Source organism: Anthonomus grandis, chromosome 7 (assembly GCF_022605725.1).
Source record: "Anthonomus grandis grandis chromosome 7, icAntGran1.3, whole genome shotgun sequence".
Classification (NCBI taxonomy): domain Eukaryota; kingdom Metazoa; phylum Arthropoda; class Insecta; order Coleoptera; family Curculionidae; genus Anthonomus; species Anthonomus grandis.
Window position 1 is genome coordinate 29,689,625 of NC_065552.1, and position 18,740 is coordinate 29,708,364.

The 18,740-nt window shown below is 33.8% G+C and overlaps 1 protein-coding gene across 1 annotated transcript in view; it reads left to right on the plus strand.

Annotated features, from left to right (window-relative positions):
• LOC126738509 (T-box transcription factor TBX1-like) overlaps window positions 1–9,819 on the plus strand; it is a 57,677-nt gene extending 47,858 nt beyond the window's left edge. Inside the window, exons 8-9 of the mRNA XM_050443880.1 lie at window positions 3,923–4,005; window positions 9,100–9,819. Coding sequence (XP_050299837.1) covers window positions 3,923–4,005; window positions 9,100–9,464 — 448 coding nt within the window. The 3' untranslated portion in view covers window positions 9,465–9,819. The remainder of the gene's footprint in view (window positions 1–3,922; window positions 4,006–9,099) is intronic.
• Window positions 9,820–18,740: the final 8,921 nt, after the last annotated feature.

Here is an 18,740-nt window from a genome sequence, read left to right on the forward strand (position 1 = left end):
AGGTTCTATGATATATGTTTACTCATTATAATATTTCTTGAAGAAGTATGAGTTTTCTTCACCTATATTTGACGTAATTGGTAAGAAAATTATCGCAAGTTAAGTATGTTTCTTTCCATTCATTCTTTATGTTAGCTCATGTTTTCTTTTACGATATTTACTTGCTCGATTATTTGACTAAATTCCTTTGTTTATCTACTACAATATTTTATCTGTACAGGACTTGTGTATATTAGACATAATTCTCTGACAATAAATTTAGGCATATTGTGGTGATTAGTTTCCCTTCAATGTCAAAGTGACATCTTTTTGCGGATTTTTTTTTTAGTTTTATGAATTGAATTAGATCCTTTCTCTTTTATTCTTTTCAGCCCTTATACCTGGGATTCATGATCAACCTAGTTTTCATCATTTTCTTGAAAACGTTTTGTCTTACTTGAAGCATTCATACATTTCCTAATTTTTACTGTTGCCTGATGGAAGAGGAGTGTGGACATTTGATTATGCATTGTATTTCCAATATGATATGTACACTTCAACTAATTTAACTATGCTTGTCAATTTTCATCACGAAATCCATAGACGTTAAGTCATATACCAATTCGAAAGAACCTCCTGACCTTTTCGAAGATGCGCAATAAATTTCCTTCATTAGTGCCGAAACCGAATTCGAAAAATGCTGTAATAAACGTTCGGGAAAAGGAGTCATTTGTAAGGGGGCCGTCGCTACAAAAGACGGATGAGCCCGAATACCTGAGGGATATTAATTTAGCGACACACACGTACCGAGTTGGCAGCACCACTACCAGAAATAGAAATGCGATGGGAATCGGAGATTTTTCATTTTTGTTTTAGATATTTTTAACTGTGTTGTGTTCACCAATCATTTTTTAGTATCGAAATGTGCGATAGTAACATTAAATAAGAATCATTGTTTAGGGTTTTCCTTTGCCAAAAGTAGTAGAGCGCTGGCGATGACACTTGTGTGTCAGGACCGGACCTATTTCAGAGAAATCTTAATAGTCCTCTTCAAAAAACTGGAAAATCTTGGTAAGGTTGATCCGTTATACAGTGCATCCGCAAAGTAGCGGATAAATTCTATAAAAATGAAATGGACCGTCAAAAAAATGCCCGAACCCATCGATTTTAATATTTGGTTCAGGGTTTTTCTACATGGAAATTAAATATACAGGGTGACTTAAAAAAAGATATGACGTTATCAATATGTTTTTTAAATGAAAACCACCATTTTTTACTGCAGAATCAGAAAGAACGCATTTTTTTACAAAGAATATGGTACAAATAAATAGTGGTTACATAAGCAATTTTGAACGAAAAATTATGATAAAATGTAAAATTAAAGAAATACCTTTTTAAATTAAATGTTCGAATTGAGCACTGCTAACAACCTGGCGATTTGAAAATTCTTTTTAAACGTTGTCAATGACATCTAGAGTAATATTTCTAACTTCCCGACGTATTTGTTCTTTTAAATCTTTTAAACTCGCTGGTTTAGTGACATACACTTTATTTTTTAAGTATCCCCACAAAAAGTAATCGAGGGAAGGTAAATCTGGCAATCTGGGTGGCCATTCAATGAATCCTCGTCTACCTATCTAACGATTTGGAAAAACTTCATCTAGATAATTGCGAACGGGTAAAGCATAGTGTGGCGGAGATTTTTGAAGAAAGTCCAAATACCTCTCACTAGTGAAAGTGTCATCACAAAAGTAAGGTCCTAAAACTCTTCCTTCCACTATACCGCACCACACATTGACTTTTTGAGGGTGTTGTCTATGACATTCTGTGAACCAATGAGAGTTTTTGGTCGCCCAGTATCGACAATTCTATCTGTTCACATGGCCGTTTAGATTAAACGTTGCTTTTTTAGAAAATATTATCCGTTTTACAAAATTATTGTTATCATTATATAATTGCTGATTTGTTCACAAAATTCATTTCGGCGATCAAAATCACTTCCGATAGCTCTTGGAGTAAGAATATCTTATAAGGGTGGAACTTTGCTTTTTTTCAATACTTTATGTACAGTAGATCGCGATAAATTAACATTAGAAGCCGTGCCTGTGTTTGTGGCTTTGGGATTATCTTGGAACAGTTAAGCTCATCTTCTTCAGTTATTGAACCCCGATTAGCTTTTTGAGTATCTCGAACATGCCCGAATTCACGAAACTTTGCTTCAACTCTGCTTACCATACTTTGGCTAATAGGAAACTGATAAGGATGAGTTGCATTAAACAACTGAACCACTTCCTTTTCAATACGCGACATATCTCCGAAACCAATCATGCACAGGATTTCAATTCTTTTACGTTCAGTTAATTTTTTCATATTTCATACAATAACAGTAGGTAATAAAGTGTAGTTACTAATAAAACGCAGGATGACCCTGCTTTCGTCTCTCAAAAACAATAACTACTTGCAAATGTAAAAATACTTCAAATACTTGCACCAAAATACATTCACTTTTTGACACTGACAACAACAACTAAAAAACCAAAGTACCAACAATGATGACGTCATATCTTTTTTTTGAGTCACCCTGTATATTTAATTTCCACGTAGAAAACCCCTAAACCCAATATTAAAATCGACGAGTTCGGGCATTTTTTTCAGAAACGGTCCATTTCATTTTTATTCATTTTATCCGCTACTTACGGATGCACTGTATAACTACATATAACTGATTTTTATTTAAAATATATTTATGTAACCTAATGATTTTAGTATTATCTTCCCTAAGCAAGGATTCAACATTAAATGATCGATATCTAAGGACATACTTATTAAAATGATATCTAAAGATATATTTTGATATCTTACAGTATCAATCTTATCAACTTTTGCGGAAAAGTTGCATTTCATTTTTGAACTGGCGCATAAAACTGAGTTTACAAGAGTTATTCTCTTACCAATAAAAAGAAAGCACAGATTTAGATCTAATTAATACAGTTTAAATTAAGGCCATATTTCTGTTTTCCGTCTTCCTATAATGTACTTTGTAAAAAAGTTTCTTTGTCATTTGCAAATGCCAATGAGAGAAAATGTTGATGTTCACCTAATATATCATCAGCATTGACGCGCATTACACTTTACAATACATTATGAGCCTATAGTTGAGGATTTTACTCGCCTTTATTGAGGTTGTTTCCATTAGTTTCAAATTGGGATTTATAATAACTATATTTCTAGTCCGTCATACATAAATTTTGAAATAATTAACAAGCTATTTTACTTTGGTTTTCTGATAGCTTTGGCCCTAAAGAAGCCAATAAGCAGAAACACCTGTCACTAACTAACTGCTCTTTCTGCTTCACCTAATATTAATAATTGTGATAATAATGATTCATGAAAATGACAAAAGAGCCTTTATTAGTATAAAGAAAAATTATGGCAAAATGTTTAAAATACTAAGACATTTATTTTTACGGCATATTATTTATTTTTATCTCATTATCTTTACGGCGCCATCAAAAAGGCACTGTAGTATATTTTGCATTACAAATTAATTTCTTTTAATATACAAGAATATCATCTTCGACATCTTTCAAATCCTAAGAGAACTAGCTGGAGACATAAGTCTTATTTTTATGGGTTAAAGGTCATGCAGGGATCACTGATAACAATAAATTAAATTTATATGCCAAGCAAGCTGCACACAATGATAATCAATACACTTTTCCAATCATGAAGACCTACTTCCAGAATTAAAAGCACCGCATTGCGATACTTGCAAGTAGTGATATTCTTATAAGGATAATACAATCTGAAGAATTATAATATTTTTATTGGTTTTTGCCCTCACTCGCGATGATTGCGCATTACATTTCAGGCTTTAGATAAGGTTAAGTTTTACTCCAAAAAAAAATAAAAATTTGCTTATTTCTCTTCTCCTTTATTTCAGTTCTCCAGAAGTACCAAGTCCTACAAGCCAACAAAAGCAACAACGGTCAACTCCACGATCCACGCCAAATAGTTGTGCAAAAGGTAATAACAATAATTTTTCCACTTTTCTTTGATATCAAATAAAACTCGAATTTTCTCGAAAACAAAACATTAAGCGGTAAATTGTTTATCCGAAATTTTCTCTAAAGCGAAACGAAATTGGCCGGACCGATTGAAATAATTACGAACGCGTATACACACGCCGAAATTTACGATTCCGTTTTCGGTTATTTGAAAATTTCGAGCTCTTTTGGTGTTATTTATGAAGTTTGGAGCCACATGGCCCCCCAGATATTGTAAACTAAGTGCCGCGAGTGCTTATTTGAGGTTTTCTTTAAAATATTGTAGTATAGGGTTCAACGATTTGTTGGGATTCATCTAATGTAATTATTTATTTTTTTGTAGGTTTTTTTAATAGAAAAAAAATTTCCAAGTCTTTAAAACATAAACGTAAAATTTTTATAATGCTTTAAGACTGCTTTAGGCAAATATTAATACTTCTAAAACTCAATACTATTAAAAAAAAAGTTAAACATTTCAGAACATTATAGGTTTTTAAATTTAATGCTACTTAAAATTTACACAATCATTTCCGAAAACTTGAGTTTTTTGTATGTCAAACGTTTCTAACGCATATTTCAGTTGTATTGCATAGCTATTTAATTAGTAAAACCCCTTGACTATTTAATTAGTAAAATCCCTATTTTTGTTAGGATTTTCGGTGGCTCACACAAGGGTGATAGTTGGGCCTCATTGAACAAAATTCGAACAAGCGCTTGTATTCATTGCGAAAAAGCAACTCTTGGTACCTCGTTTCCCTCTTGTCATTTTTGTACATAATATTGGATATGATACGGGTATACATTTTCTTTGTCCAGCACACATGTTGGTGGTTTTTGTTTACGGAATACACTGACACAAAAGGGCAAACCCTAAGATACTCGAGTATCACGAGTAGCGCGAGTGCTACGCACCGAAGGTGTCTGTGGATATTTTTTCTTCTTTATATTATTTTTATTTATTTCTTCTTTATAAGTTCTCCAAGAAAATTCTAAGAGTCGTGCTTTGGGAGTTCAAAAAAATAGTTTTAGATGTAGGAATAGTACTAGATGTTATAGGACATTCATAAGTCGGATCTGCCTGTCGACTAGATTTTGCGTGTATAGCCCTAGGTGGAATAATATGAGCCAGTATTGGTAAAACACCTTCCTTCTATGCGCCAACCTGGCCAAGGTTCTAGTTATCTCTGAATCCCCTATAAGACGTATAGCCTTCTTCTGGATGGAATTAAGCAGATTTAAAGTGTGTTTGGGTGCAGAGCTCCATATGTGCTATACTCAATAGATGGATGAATCTGAGCCTTATAAAGCATTAAAAGCTGTTGCGGTGTATAGCCTTTTCATTTCAAATAGATTCAAGTTTTTGAGAAGCTGCTTTAGCTATTCCCGCTACATGATCATGCCAAGACATATTGCTTCCAACTTCGACTTGAAGAAAAACACCATTGCACTATTATCAGAAGATCTGTGAATTATATTATAAGTCTTGTCGAAAAGGGACAATATGCATCCCCGAGGGACACCAGCTTTAATTTGAAACCACTGCGAGATGTGTCCCTTCAATGATAAGCTGTACGAATCGGTTCTCGAAAAAGCTTCCAGGCCAAGCAACGAGAGTTAATGGTAAACCATAAGATACACTTTGTTTAAGAGGTTTTTATTCCAGACCCTATCAAATTCCCTTGAGACCTAATTGTCTTCCGCATAAAATTCACCATATTTCTCGATAGCCTCAGTCGAAACATGCATGACAAAGGTCAACAGATCGCCAGTAGACCTGTGTTTTCGAAAACCGTACGCGTAAAACCATAACGGTCGATATGTAATTATGTTGGTAGACTCCGGATACTTCAAAATTTGCTGGTTAACAAGTTTCTCCATTATCTTGGAGATTACAGAGAGTCAAGCAATCAGACGGTAATTGATGGGCTCCTTTTTTGGGTATCGGTTGAATTAGCGAAGTGTCCAGTCACCAGGGAACAGACCTCTTCTGTATGAAAGAGAAAACAGTTTGCACAATGTTGGTGTCAGCACAACCGCACATTATTTTTAATACTACTGGCAGTATTTCATCAGGGACGGTGACCTTTTCAAGATCTCTGTGATAGAAAACTATCGAAGAAGCTTTTATTAACAACGTCGATGGAGTTTTGCCTTGTAGGTTTACGGTAGAGTTTGATGCGAATATCTGACCCAGCAAGTCTGCCTTTTTCATTGCGATTATTGCAACGGAACCATCTTCTCTAATCAATAGTGAAATTTTTAATCTATTAAAATCTTGGTGGTTTTGCTTCAGACCAAAACGATCTTGATCCATTTGACAATTGAGAAGTTTGTTCTTTACTCTCTCATTATATTTTTCCTCGCAGGTATCGATCGTCTGTTCTCGAACCACGGTTTGCTGTTTGAAGAACTTTGTGTTCCCAATAGAGTCTTATCCATATCTGCGAAAATAACTTCTGAAATATATATCTCTTGCACACGCTGAAAGATCATTGGTTCTGAAACAGACATCATAACAAAGAAACGAAGAAAGGAACTGCTTTAAACGTTTCCAGTGAGCTGATTTATAACTTTACGCAGCATGAATGGATCCTGAGCTTCCATTTCTAGTTCATATATTGTGCTTTTTAATTTATGATCTGATGTTCCTAGAGGTGCATGTACGGTAATATTGTAGTAAGTTAGGATCCGTCGCGAGAAACAGATCCAGGGGTCGTATTTTTGAAACCATTCGACTTTGATTCGCATACGAATTTAGAGGATTTCGCACGAAAAATCGATATTCGTATTTTTGACCGCTTCGTATGCGAACTTTTTCGCATACGGTGTGTCGAATGGGTATATACCATTCGAATTTCAAAGTTCGTGTGCGATTCTGCCACTCGTCTTGTTTTGATTTTAAACTAGCTTTGTTTTTTTTTTAATTTGTGAGTTGGTTAAGTATTTTCGTAGTGTTTTTTTTGTTGTTTATTGAAAAAAAAATAACAATAATCAAATGGCAAGATTAAACAATCTTGTGCAAAGAAACGTCGTCGATGCACTGGAAGAGACTAAAACTCTGGCAGATAGAAGGAATAGGATGTACTCTTCATTTCTTGACCCATTTGAAATGTATGCAGATGCTCAATTTAATAAATTATATACATTAAGCAAGCCTATTACGATCGAATGATTAAGCTTATTACGATGATGTGCTCTTTATATGCTCCAGAGACTGTATAATCTGTCCGCTAGTTTTATCCACAAGGCTTGTGCAGTTTTAGCCGAAAAATGTTGGGTGAATTTGCCCGACTTTAATTCCGGGTGCTCTTCCATAAATGAAATTAGTTCTTTCTTTCGCTCGCTCGACACAAAACCGCAATATTTTTTATTTTTTTAATTTATTAAAAAAAAAGTCAATTCGCAAAAATCCAAGAAACGCCATGAAAAAACCTCAAAATTCCCTGATGTTTTTAAACTTACATTTCAGGTTAGGTTAAAAAATCTTTATCGTCTTCATCCCGGTTGACACGGCCTCCAATAGCACTCGATTTTGCTACGTTGCCACTACATTTCATGTTCGCATGCGAATGAAATTTCGAATGCTGTTCAAAAATGCACTTTTTAATTCGTGTGCGAATTTTGCCGCTCGACTTTGTTCGCATTCGAAGATTCTCGCATGGTTTCGAAAATACGGCCCCAGGACTCTAGAAAAGTCTCCTTGCCTATAAGGGATTCTGGTTGGTTCCCGTATAAGCTGCGTTAGACTATGACTAATCGTAAAGTCTTCTGCTTAGGACCCTTCCTCATCAGTGTTAGAATACGTCAACTAGTTGACATTGGTGACGTTAAAATCTCCCGCAATAATAATTCCTGCACTTGAATCGCTTCTAATAAAGACGGCGAGTCCAAAGTTGTACGTAAATCGGGTGTGAAAGCCGTATCCAAAATACAAGATATGAACCTTGGTTGTTTCCGAGTTCACTTTTATTCTGCTAGAGTTAAATTGTGAGGTCTGCTTGTTTCAGATGTTGGTGCACGGTATTTATGTTCATGTTCGGACCACTTATATTGCATAAATCCACTCTTGTGAATGCATAAATGTCGTGTGGTAATCTTAATAAGGCACCATTTCTTCTAACACTTGTCTTAAGATTTTCTGGCACAATGTCCAAAACGTTTTCCTCCAAAGGTTCTTCATTTGGAGTGACTTAGACTAGGAACTTTTTCTAATAAGATGGACGGGGACCATGCTCTTGCAGAGCTTTGTATCCTCCGAGCTTAATAACGAGGTGGTTAACACGTTAGTGGCTAGAGGCTGCCCTCCAGGCGGAGTATTGTTTGCTACTTTGTGGTGGCTAGTGACCGACGGTTTAATTAATTATCTAAATAGGGCATACTTAAACGCGCAGGTCTATGCTGACGACTTGGCAGACTTTTGCCCTGAAAATGAACTTCGCCATAATGCAAGAGGTGGTTCCTCTCGGAGAGGCAAAGGAATAACTTCAAAAAGCCAGAGCTCTTACATTTTACAAGGAGACGTAACTCTGGCACGCCACCTATTCTACTTCCGGGAGGCTGGCATATCTTTCTAGAACGGTTCGTTATCGATTGCGCAGATATCAAGAACTGCGTCGTTAGGGGCTGTCCCCTAAGATCATCTATTGAAACTACTCATTTATCAAACCTCTTCTCACATACGAGGCCTACGTTTAATGATTCTGCCAGGAGAAAGCAAAAGTTCGCATGCCAAAGCATCATGGGATCAATACGAATGGCCCCAACCAAAGTCCTTGAGACTTTGTTAAATCTTCTGTTCCTGGAGCCTGTAGTGCAGTTTGAGGCAATGAAGAGTATATACAGGCTTAATGCCCGGCGAGACTGGTCATGCAAGAATTTGGTCACAGACCATACAGGAATGTTCTTCTTCTGTTCTTACCAATTGCCAAAAATAAGTGTTAACAAGCCTAGTCAAGTTTACAAGTACAATATTATATCATATAAAACCCATATATTAATTACACTAATTTACTTAAAAACCGTATAGTATAAACATTTTCAATTAATTGCTTTAATTTGTTTTTGTTTATTACAGAAGAAGAATCACTAGACCATCCTCCTACCACCCAAACGTTACAAGCCGATTCCCATCCTTCGATGATCTTCCAAAATCGATACCAAGCGACCAATCAGACACCGAGTCCGTCTCTGCTCCAAACCAATATCCTTGGCGCAGGACTGAGCCCGATCACGCAGCCGTATTCAGCGGAAATTTGCAACTACGGACCTGTGTATCATCCCCACAATATTTTACATAATTATAATACGGTGTATAGTAACGATAAAGGGATGAGATCAGGGGGGAGTTTTGGTAGAGGGGTTTATGGGGGATATCAGGGATTTTATAATAATGGAAATTTTAGGGCGCATCAGAACGGGTACGAGTTTAGTCCGAGATAAACGGTTAGTTTCCAAGATGATTTTGTGCATTGTTTATGGGCATGGGACATAAAATATTTTGGATATAATTAAAAGTGCCTTAACAAGTGCCTTATGTACTAAGTTAATATATTTTATTTAAGCCAAGAAAAAGTATTATGTACAGATATATGATAAAGTTGTACATATTTTTAGAACGATATTATTTTTCGTTTGGTTAAACACTTTTTATGTATATACTGTGTTACTACTATAAGGAGCAAGCCAAAAAGAAGCCAAATTAAAGATATTTTCTGTAGTAGATATATTTACGTTTAGGTTCAGATATTATATTATAAAAAAATATATTTATTCAATAAAATTCATCATTAGAAAACGAATGGTTTTTATGTATCCTAGGATCCTAAGCAAATCATTTAACAAAAACAGCCGATAAGTGTTATAAAGAACAATATTGAAGATTTTAAGCATGTGGATCTGGCGGTTGATGGTTTTTTTGGAAGAAACATGCTACCATTACATGATACATAAATGTACTCTTAAGCCACTTTGTATGATTTCTCTAGGGCCTTCGATTACGTTGGGTCTATTATTTTGCTCAATAATCTGAAATGCTACGAGTACGTTTTTATCATAATAATGTTAAGTTACTGGAATCCCATTTAAGTGCTAAAAGTAAGTATTCAAATATTTTTTTTCAGGGCTCGTCTCTAGACTCTGTCCAAATGAATCAAAAACACACAAAGCTTACTTATTTTCTTCGAGAAGTTGATATCTAACAGCAATGATTGGATGTATCTATAGGCTTTTTAAGTTATACTCTTGATGGAAGTTTGACATATTAATCTTATATTGAGGAATTGTCTTCCTAACTACCCAGGTGTTCTTTTCTTATACTTAACTTGATTGACTTTGAGTCTACCTACTTCTACTCCGTATAATTTTGTGTGTGTTTGTCTGTCTTTATGTTTAATGCGTTTTCTGCCCTTTATAACATACAATCTAATAAATTGAGGCATTCAACTAAAGCGGGCATTTGCACTGCAGCAGCAAAGTCAGTTAATTGTGCATGTGATAGAAACTGTAGATGGTAACATTTATTTGAAATATCTAAAAGTTTTCACCATACACCTTATTATTTACCAGAAATCATTCCATGTTTGCGACACATGCTAGCACTCACCAGGAATACACTAGAAATAGGAACTTTATGGTGGTGTGTCAAATACTCATGCAGCAGTTAAAAATAAAGAATTTGGAAAGCCAACGTGTGCTTTTTATTGGTTCAGTCTCTAGAGAGACCAAGATGGCAGCAAATTATTGAACAAATACTTCAAATATTAAAGGCAACTTCATTTGAAGTCAACCAATTTGAGCAGTATAATCGTTTGGGAGTCCCATGTTGTCATAGTTATAAAAATACTTCTTGGGGACATGGGATTCATGGTGCATATGAAAAAAAACCTTTGGCGATAATTTGATTTCTGTGCTCTATAAGTTTATAATTCTTTCTGTGCTCTATAAGTTAATCAGTAAACGCTGATGATATTTCCCAGCAGACAATTATCGATATCGACAAATATTATACATCCTATTTCAATGCTACTTGAAATATCAAAGATATTTGAAAAAAATATTAAGATATCACAGTAGACATCAAAGATGCTAGGTATTCGCACTAATATCCTTTTCACATGACGAGGAGTATGCTACTATTCATTTAATATGTAGTGTACAAATTAAGCTTCATGAATTAATGTCGCTAGATGTAGGAAAACCGTTTGATAGGGTTTACCTTGGAAATTTGCTAGATAAAATAGAGCCTTTGACATTCGTGGTATTTGTCACATCTGCTTTCAAAACTACCCTAGTAATATAAAATTGTTGTAAATAAAATTCTACTTTATTATATTTCACTGAGATAAGTAATCTCAGGTAATCTGTATATTAAGAAATCTACGCTAATTGGCTAAAAGGCTACCCTCCGCCTTTCCATGCATCATATGATGGGCCACTCATACGAAAATATTAATTTTGGCTTCTTAAAGAAACTATGTTGCTACAATAGACAGAAGCGTGTTATATAACTGAAATGTAAAATTATCCAATCCTTGAATTTACAGTATGGCAAACGGCTACAGAGCTTCGTTAATGCATATTGATATATCGCTATCTGTAGGCTCTCTTGAATAGATTAAAAGAGTATTGGTATCACTTTATTCACTTCAACCGATATTTTCGGTCGATATTTTATTAAAGATTTTAGCTAAAATACCATTAGGTATCATAAAACAATTTTTTTGCCTAGTTCCTCAACTTTTGCTGAGATCTATTGACCACTTCTTGGTTCATTGAAATATTCACTCACCAACAACTAAGAAAATATTTTATTATATAAAAATTACACGATCATGGCTGTAGAAGACATTTCTAATTTCATGATAAGAAGGTCTGTAAACAGATGCTTTAACTCCAAAATATCTTAAAAACTTAATCGATCGGAAATAAGTTTTTTGTTCACTTGAGTCAGGAATATTGAAAACCCAGTGTACGGTACGCCCTAATCTGCTTGCGTTGACCTGGTGATTACTCGTAATGGAAGATGGAGAAATCCTTGAAAAATATATGGTGCGCGTGCTTTATTGAATTTGGTTGATATTTGTTTTCACACAGAAAAGCCACCGAGAAGTTGGAATAGAGACTATGGATTGTCAATAAACAGTCCGGAGCTAAATTCGATTAACATTATATTTAGAACATACTTTATCAATGCTGCAAGCATCATCTTGCAAGCCTTATTAATTTATGTTTTTTTTTTGGATATGAACCAATTGCTGTCTAGTTGTAATTTATAATAGAGGGTTCTTTTGTTAGGCCTGAATACTATAATGCAATTTCCAAAATGCTTAAAAGACGATAACTTTAGAAGAAACAACTGATATTAATAACGCATAACGATAGAATTCAATAGACCAAAACATATTAGTCATAGGCCCCCAAAGCCCCTTTGTATCTAGACACAGTACATAAATCTTTTTTTAAAGTGCCAAACAAGACAAGTAGATTAGCCCACTTAACTTCCAGCCTAATGACTTTTGAATTATCTGACTGATGTTTATTTTCGAAACGACATCATATACTGGATTCACTTTTGAAAAGGTGGACCGTTGAGTGACGTACGATTTTGCCATTTCGCTTCATAAGAATAAGAAAACTATAAACAAACGAATACGATATGGTGATTTATGTTTTAATTACCTTTAGTGCTGGTGGACGTGTGAGAAATGTCTAGCTCTGTATTTATTTAAGTAGATATACAATACATGGTAAATAATTAGTTAATAAAGTTTTTTTTTGGAAATGTTCTCGAACATGTCGCTTAGTATTTTAAGTTGTGCTTTTTTCAATGTAGTAAAACTTTATACAGCGTCTCTGAAATTTGAGATGTGACTTCTATTTTTCTTCTATTAATCTATTTTTTCGAGCATTTCTTTGAATAGCAACCCTAATTTATTTACACATTTATGCTAAATTTAAATTTTTTTATAACTTATTGTCATTTAAAAAAAAATTAACAAACATTATATGATTCCAAAAATGCTCAAAATGTTATTCATTTTCTTAGAACATTGAAAGGCTAGAATGAGTATTGCCGTGGTACCATGAACATCTCTGATGCAATGATGCCAAATGCTTGGGTAGAAATGGTAAAAAAACACACTTTATAATATCATAAAAATTTTACAGTTATACTTCTTTTGACAGGCGCAAAACAATACTATTCCTCTTTAATAAAATATGAAGCATTTTTTCTCATAAAATATGATAAGATACTCTATAAAGAAGTCAACATTTAAAGTTAAATGAATGTAGATAAGGTATATTAAGTTATTTTTGCGCTTAGAATAACATATATCTATTTCTACTTTTTATTTTTAATCCAAAATCTAACATCAATATGTTAAATTAATATTATTATATGTGTTGATAAATAGCTGAAAACCTTCTTTTTCGAAAATGCGTGTAAACTTGACAACAGAGAATCGATGAATATGTTTATAAATAAAACACCCCATTTGCACCTGTGCACATATTGAACTCAAACAACTTTGAACTTTCAATGTTCTAAGTTCATTTTCTAATTAAGTCGTGGAAAATTAGCCTTTCTCCGCCTTAGTCATTCTTTCAACTACTCAATTTTTGCTAGTCTGGTCTTGGTTTGGCCGCTTTTCTATATATTTCTAAGTACCTCTATAAGAAAAAGTTTATATATCATAGTTGCTAAATTCGGAGTCCTTTGTTCCTGATTAGGAGACAGGGTTCTCTTCTGGCAATTTATATTTCTGGAAATGTATTATCAGATTCTCACGGTCAAAGCTTGCAAACGGAGAAGGGGGCTCACCAGCTTAGTTAGTACATCAGTATATCCTTCGTACAACAATTGTAAATATTTCACTCAATTGATCTTTTCTGGGAAGAATATTGGTCCACTCGATCACCAACATTCAGATTGTTAAACTAAATTTTGACGTTATTGTTTGAATTGAAGATGTCTTTCAACCTCTATGCGAATTAGCATTCAAAAAGTTTACAGCCACATCCAGGGATTATTGTTGGATATCAGCATTATGCCAAGAAAGAAATAAGTTTTGGGTTTTATATTTGCTTATACAAATAGAACACAAATATTTCAGTAACTGTAATCAACATACAGTTAAAAAGTGAATTTCGGATGAAAATTGAGCAGATAATTAGCATATACCCAAAGCAATTGCAATGATTTACTACGTTTAGAGAGTTCTACAACTGAAATAGGACAGGAGTAGTTTAATTCTGTTATTGTATATCCCGAAATATTTACAAGAATCATAAAAGAGCCTAAAGAAGTCGTAAAAAAGGCATGGATGTGTAGGCTCCTTTAAATCCTTCAAGAAGAGTTTCACTAAAAGTTACAGCTACATCACTTTCTTGTCAGCTAATGGGGAAAGTTGTCGATATATGAATCCTAAACGACCTAGAAGCCACGATAGAAAAATTTTAGGTTCTCCCCCCAAACAAATTGAATTCCGGAGGGAATACTCTACGGTGCACCAAATCATAAAACTCCATTTTAAGATGGAGCAAAACCGTCGTCGAAGCACAGATGCAGTTTTTTTCGAGGCATTTGACATCCCCAAGGCATTTGACAAGATGTGGCACTAGGGATCTATACGCAAACTGCATCTTGCGACCTTTTCCGAGTACTTCCAGATGGGACTGGTTCGTTCCCTTTTGAATAACTTGCCAAATCCTAGCAGAAGTCTCTCATGGCTTGTTTAACATCCACAAGTCCGACTTTACAGATCTAATAGTTTGAAGGATACCTCGAACAGCTAAAGGTATGGATGGAGAATGTGCGAGGCCAGTCAGGTAAAGGCCAAACTCACTCAGCACAGCCGACATGAAAAGATGCAAGTAAACACAAAGCTTTAGTAGAACATGATACGGCTTAAAGTACATGAGTTAAGAAAAAAGTAAAACTCAGAAGGCCCAAGCCATGTTGAGAAAAAATAAAACATGCTCCGTCCCATGAGGTAATAAAAAAAGGGCGAAATAATTTATTCATTCTGAGTCTTAAATATTAACAATTGGTATAAGCCTGATATGATATTAACAGTTTAATAAAATGTCTTGTTAAAATGGCGTGCTCTAATTGACTCAATTAATTCTGATTCAAGCTAGAGCTGAATGCTTTCAGTATTTTCAACATAGCTTGGACAGAAATGCTCGTCTGATTTTATTAATTATCATTGTACTGTGTTCACACAATTTCCACAATTGTGTATGTGTTTATACAATTTCCACCCACAAGTTAAATTAAGGTTTGTTGATTAAATGGTTAATATACATAGCCTCCCTCCTATTTCTCTCAGAACCACGTTAAACTATTCCTGACTGGATGTAGTGAGCGACTCTTAAGTTCCATCAATGAGGCACCTGAAAATAAGAATAACTATTAATAATACTAATAATAATGTTTACTAAAAACAATATACATAATATATACTTACTAACCAATATAATAAATAAAATAAAATTATAAACGTTTAGAAATATCACTGAAGTACACTAAGCACTTGTGCATAATTTGTGGTTACATAATCGGGTAAATGTCAAATTTAGTCATTAAAAACTTCTCTACGCTTATATCCAGTTTTTGATTTTGCGTTTAAAAGAGTCAAAACTTTCAACCATCTTTATATCATTTGGGAGTTATGTTATACAGTCTTGGAGCATAATATTTTAAACTCGTATGGCCATGAGTTTTACGAGTCGTGGTTCGATATGCTTAGTAGATAAACTTTGGTTAATATTTATTTAACTCTGTATTGTTTTTATTTATATATTTAAGGATTTCTAAGCAATAGAATTGACGCAAATCTAATATCTTACTTTCAGAAAACAGATTTTTAGTGGGATATATTCTGTCTCTTCAAAAAATTATTTTTAATTAATTTTAATTTTTGTATATGTGTTTCAGAAATGCTATCCCAAAATACCATAAACTAAACGACTTTATACAAGAGACATATTCACAATTTTTAGATATTTGGTAGTCAAAAAGTTTCGAAGATACATTTATTTTGAGAGCAGTCCCCTTAACTTTTGAACCACTTTATCGATATGAAGGTCCCATTTAAATAAATAGTCAATTTTAATACCGAGATTCTAAATTCAAAACTATCATACAATTTTTCGAATAAATCGGCTTATTAATTATATTAATTCATTATAGACAACTAATATTATTTACGCATTCTGAATATTATATTTATCAGTTATTATAATAATTCGAGGACTTATTTAGACCACCAAGATTCCTTTCAGTCACGGAAAATTTAGTCACATTCCACGTGTAACTAAACGGCATCAATCAATTCCAGTGACATGTGACAAGTCGTCACACCTTGAGAGCCTGTTTCTCTAATTAATCATTAGTGAACATTAGCAGATAGGATGAGAATAAAACATCTTAGAAAGATTGAGTTTATAAATTTTTCGCCATAAAAAAAATTAATGCAATTTTTTACTTGTTTTCCTTTTACATAGCAAACACTTACTTATTCACTATCAGGCATCACTCCATAAAATTGGAAATTATTGCAAACCATTAAGAAGTGATAATAAATTAAACGTAACCGGTCCACTTGACCTTGAACCAAAAAAATAGTTTATTTTCTTATCTAAATGAAAATTTATGTCGAATCGCTACAAGTGTATCATAAATCTCTTTTTGTTTTGGAAAATATTTAGTGAAGTTTGTGGGTTCCCACGTCTGGTGCATGTCAAGGTACCAAAAAAGGTGTCTACTTAACTCGGGTTTTTTAAGTAGCACACTTGAGTACTAGCGTTTGTTTAATGATTACCTAAACAAGGCGTACTTATGATATTTAAGATTAATTATGTTGGAAATTTAAGTAATATATATAAGTACGTTAAGATATTTAACGTTTAACCATCGAATGAAATTGAAATGTATTCATATCATAAATGTCTCTAATAAGGTATAGACACCATATATATGTAAGTAATTAAAATAATTATGTAAATTGCTTAAGAAATACATGGAGATTACCTGATTGTCTGAGATAATGACTCGGTAAAATCAGTTTTCTTAATTGTTCTGGTTGAAGACAAATAGATAAATTATTAGTAGACATAGACTAATAATTATCATTTCTTCCAAAACCTTGAAACTTTTATCTGAAAAATTTGACTCAAAAACGCATACTTTTAGTATTAGGAGGGGATCCGATACTTTGTGATGACCCGACAATTGCTTCTACGAAATTCGAAATTTCTCAAGATTTGCAACTATATTGTCTACGTTAAATTATATCCCTCTCTATAAGAGTCCTATAATTAAAACCTTTGGTGTCACACTCAAATCACGAGACAGTTTTATCACTAACCAAAACTCTTTATTTTTACTGTCGACACGTGTTTCGCTGACGAAGTTAGAATCTTCAGAAGAAGATTAAAAATCAACTAAAACTACTTAGAAATGACCTTATATACATAACTGGTTTAAGTAATTTTAAGGGTCCTATCTCTACAAAGTCGCCAGTATTTAAAACATGTTCACCTTATCAGAACAAAAAATTTTAGAAAATTTTTTTTGTGATGTATTGATGTCACAAGCCTTCAAGGAGTCAAAAAGAACCAGTGCTGTTTTCAATTTTTCATTTTTGAAATAAAGCAATTTATTTCAAAAAATATATCTATTTAAATTCATAAATAAGGCCATAAATCTATTTAAACTTTAGGTCATAAAAAAAGACCTCGTGGTGAAGTTCAAGTCTCAATGAGAGCTGCGTCCATAGGATACATGTCTCTAGTGAATTATGGTCCGACAAGACTGTCATGCAAAATCTTGGTCTCTCAAAAATCTATATGGCTCCTGTGACAGTAGGCAAGAAAGGTTTTGTGACCCATATGAAAGGCAGAGAGGAGTGACGTGATAATATGCCTGCAGAATAAACGACAGAGCTGGAGCATGACACTATCTTCCAGTCTAGTACTTGTTGTGTTAAATGAACACGCCTTAATCCATTAAATATAAGCTCTTAAGCATTTTATTACAAATTTCGTACTCATATGCCATTCGGCTTATCTTCCGCGTCAAAACCGACTAAAGCTTACACGAACCTATATGGCCTTGGCAATTGATGTTTTCATAAAGGTGGTCTTGCGTGCCCTATTAAATAGTTAACATGAACCATTATGCATATTATTAATTAGGGAAGTATTTATATCGTTATGTTTTTTTTCTTGCAAATTGGCTTAGGAGGAGTACTCGATATTGAAATTTGAGTGGTATTTTTAAAAGTGGTTTAATTTTTTATTTGTGTAATTTTTTATGACAAAAAATTAAATTGCTTATCCTGTATTATTATAAACTCAGACAAAGTCATTAAAGGCTTTTACGAAGAACTCCTAAACACCATAAATCTGACTTAAAAATCAGAAATTAAGATTATTATGGGTGATTTTAATGCAAAGATTGGTAATGGTGCGGGAGAAAAAATAGTTGGTGAATATGGATTAAGTATTGTAAACGAACATACTGAGAAATGAGGTTCGTTCTAAGCAATAGAGTTTTGTCTTAAAAACTTTCTTTAAGCTTCGACCAAAATGCCTGTACCCTTGGATTTCTAACGCCCATACACCAGAGAGAATAGTCAGAAACCATATAGACTTTCGATTGTTAAACAAACGACACAAAAATCGCACTAAATCGGAAAAACTTGGCGCAGA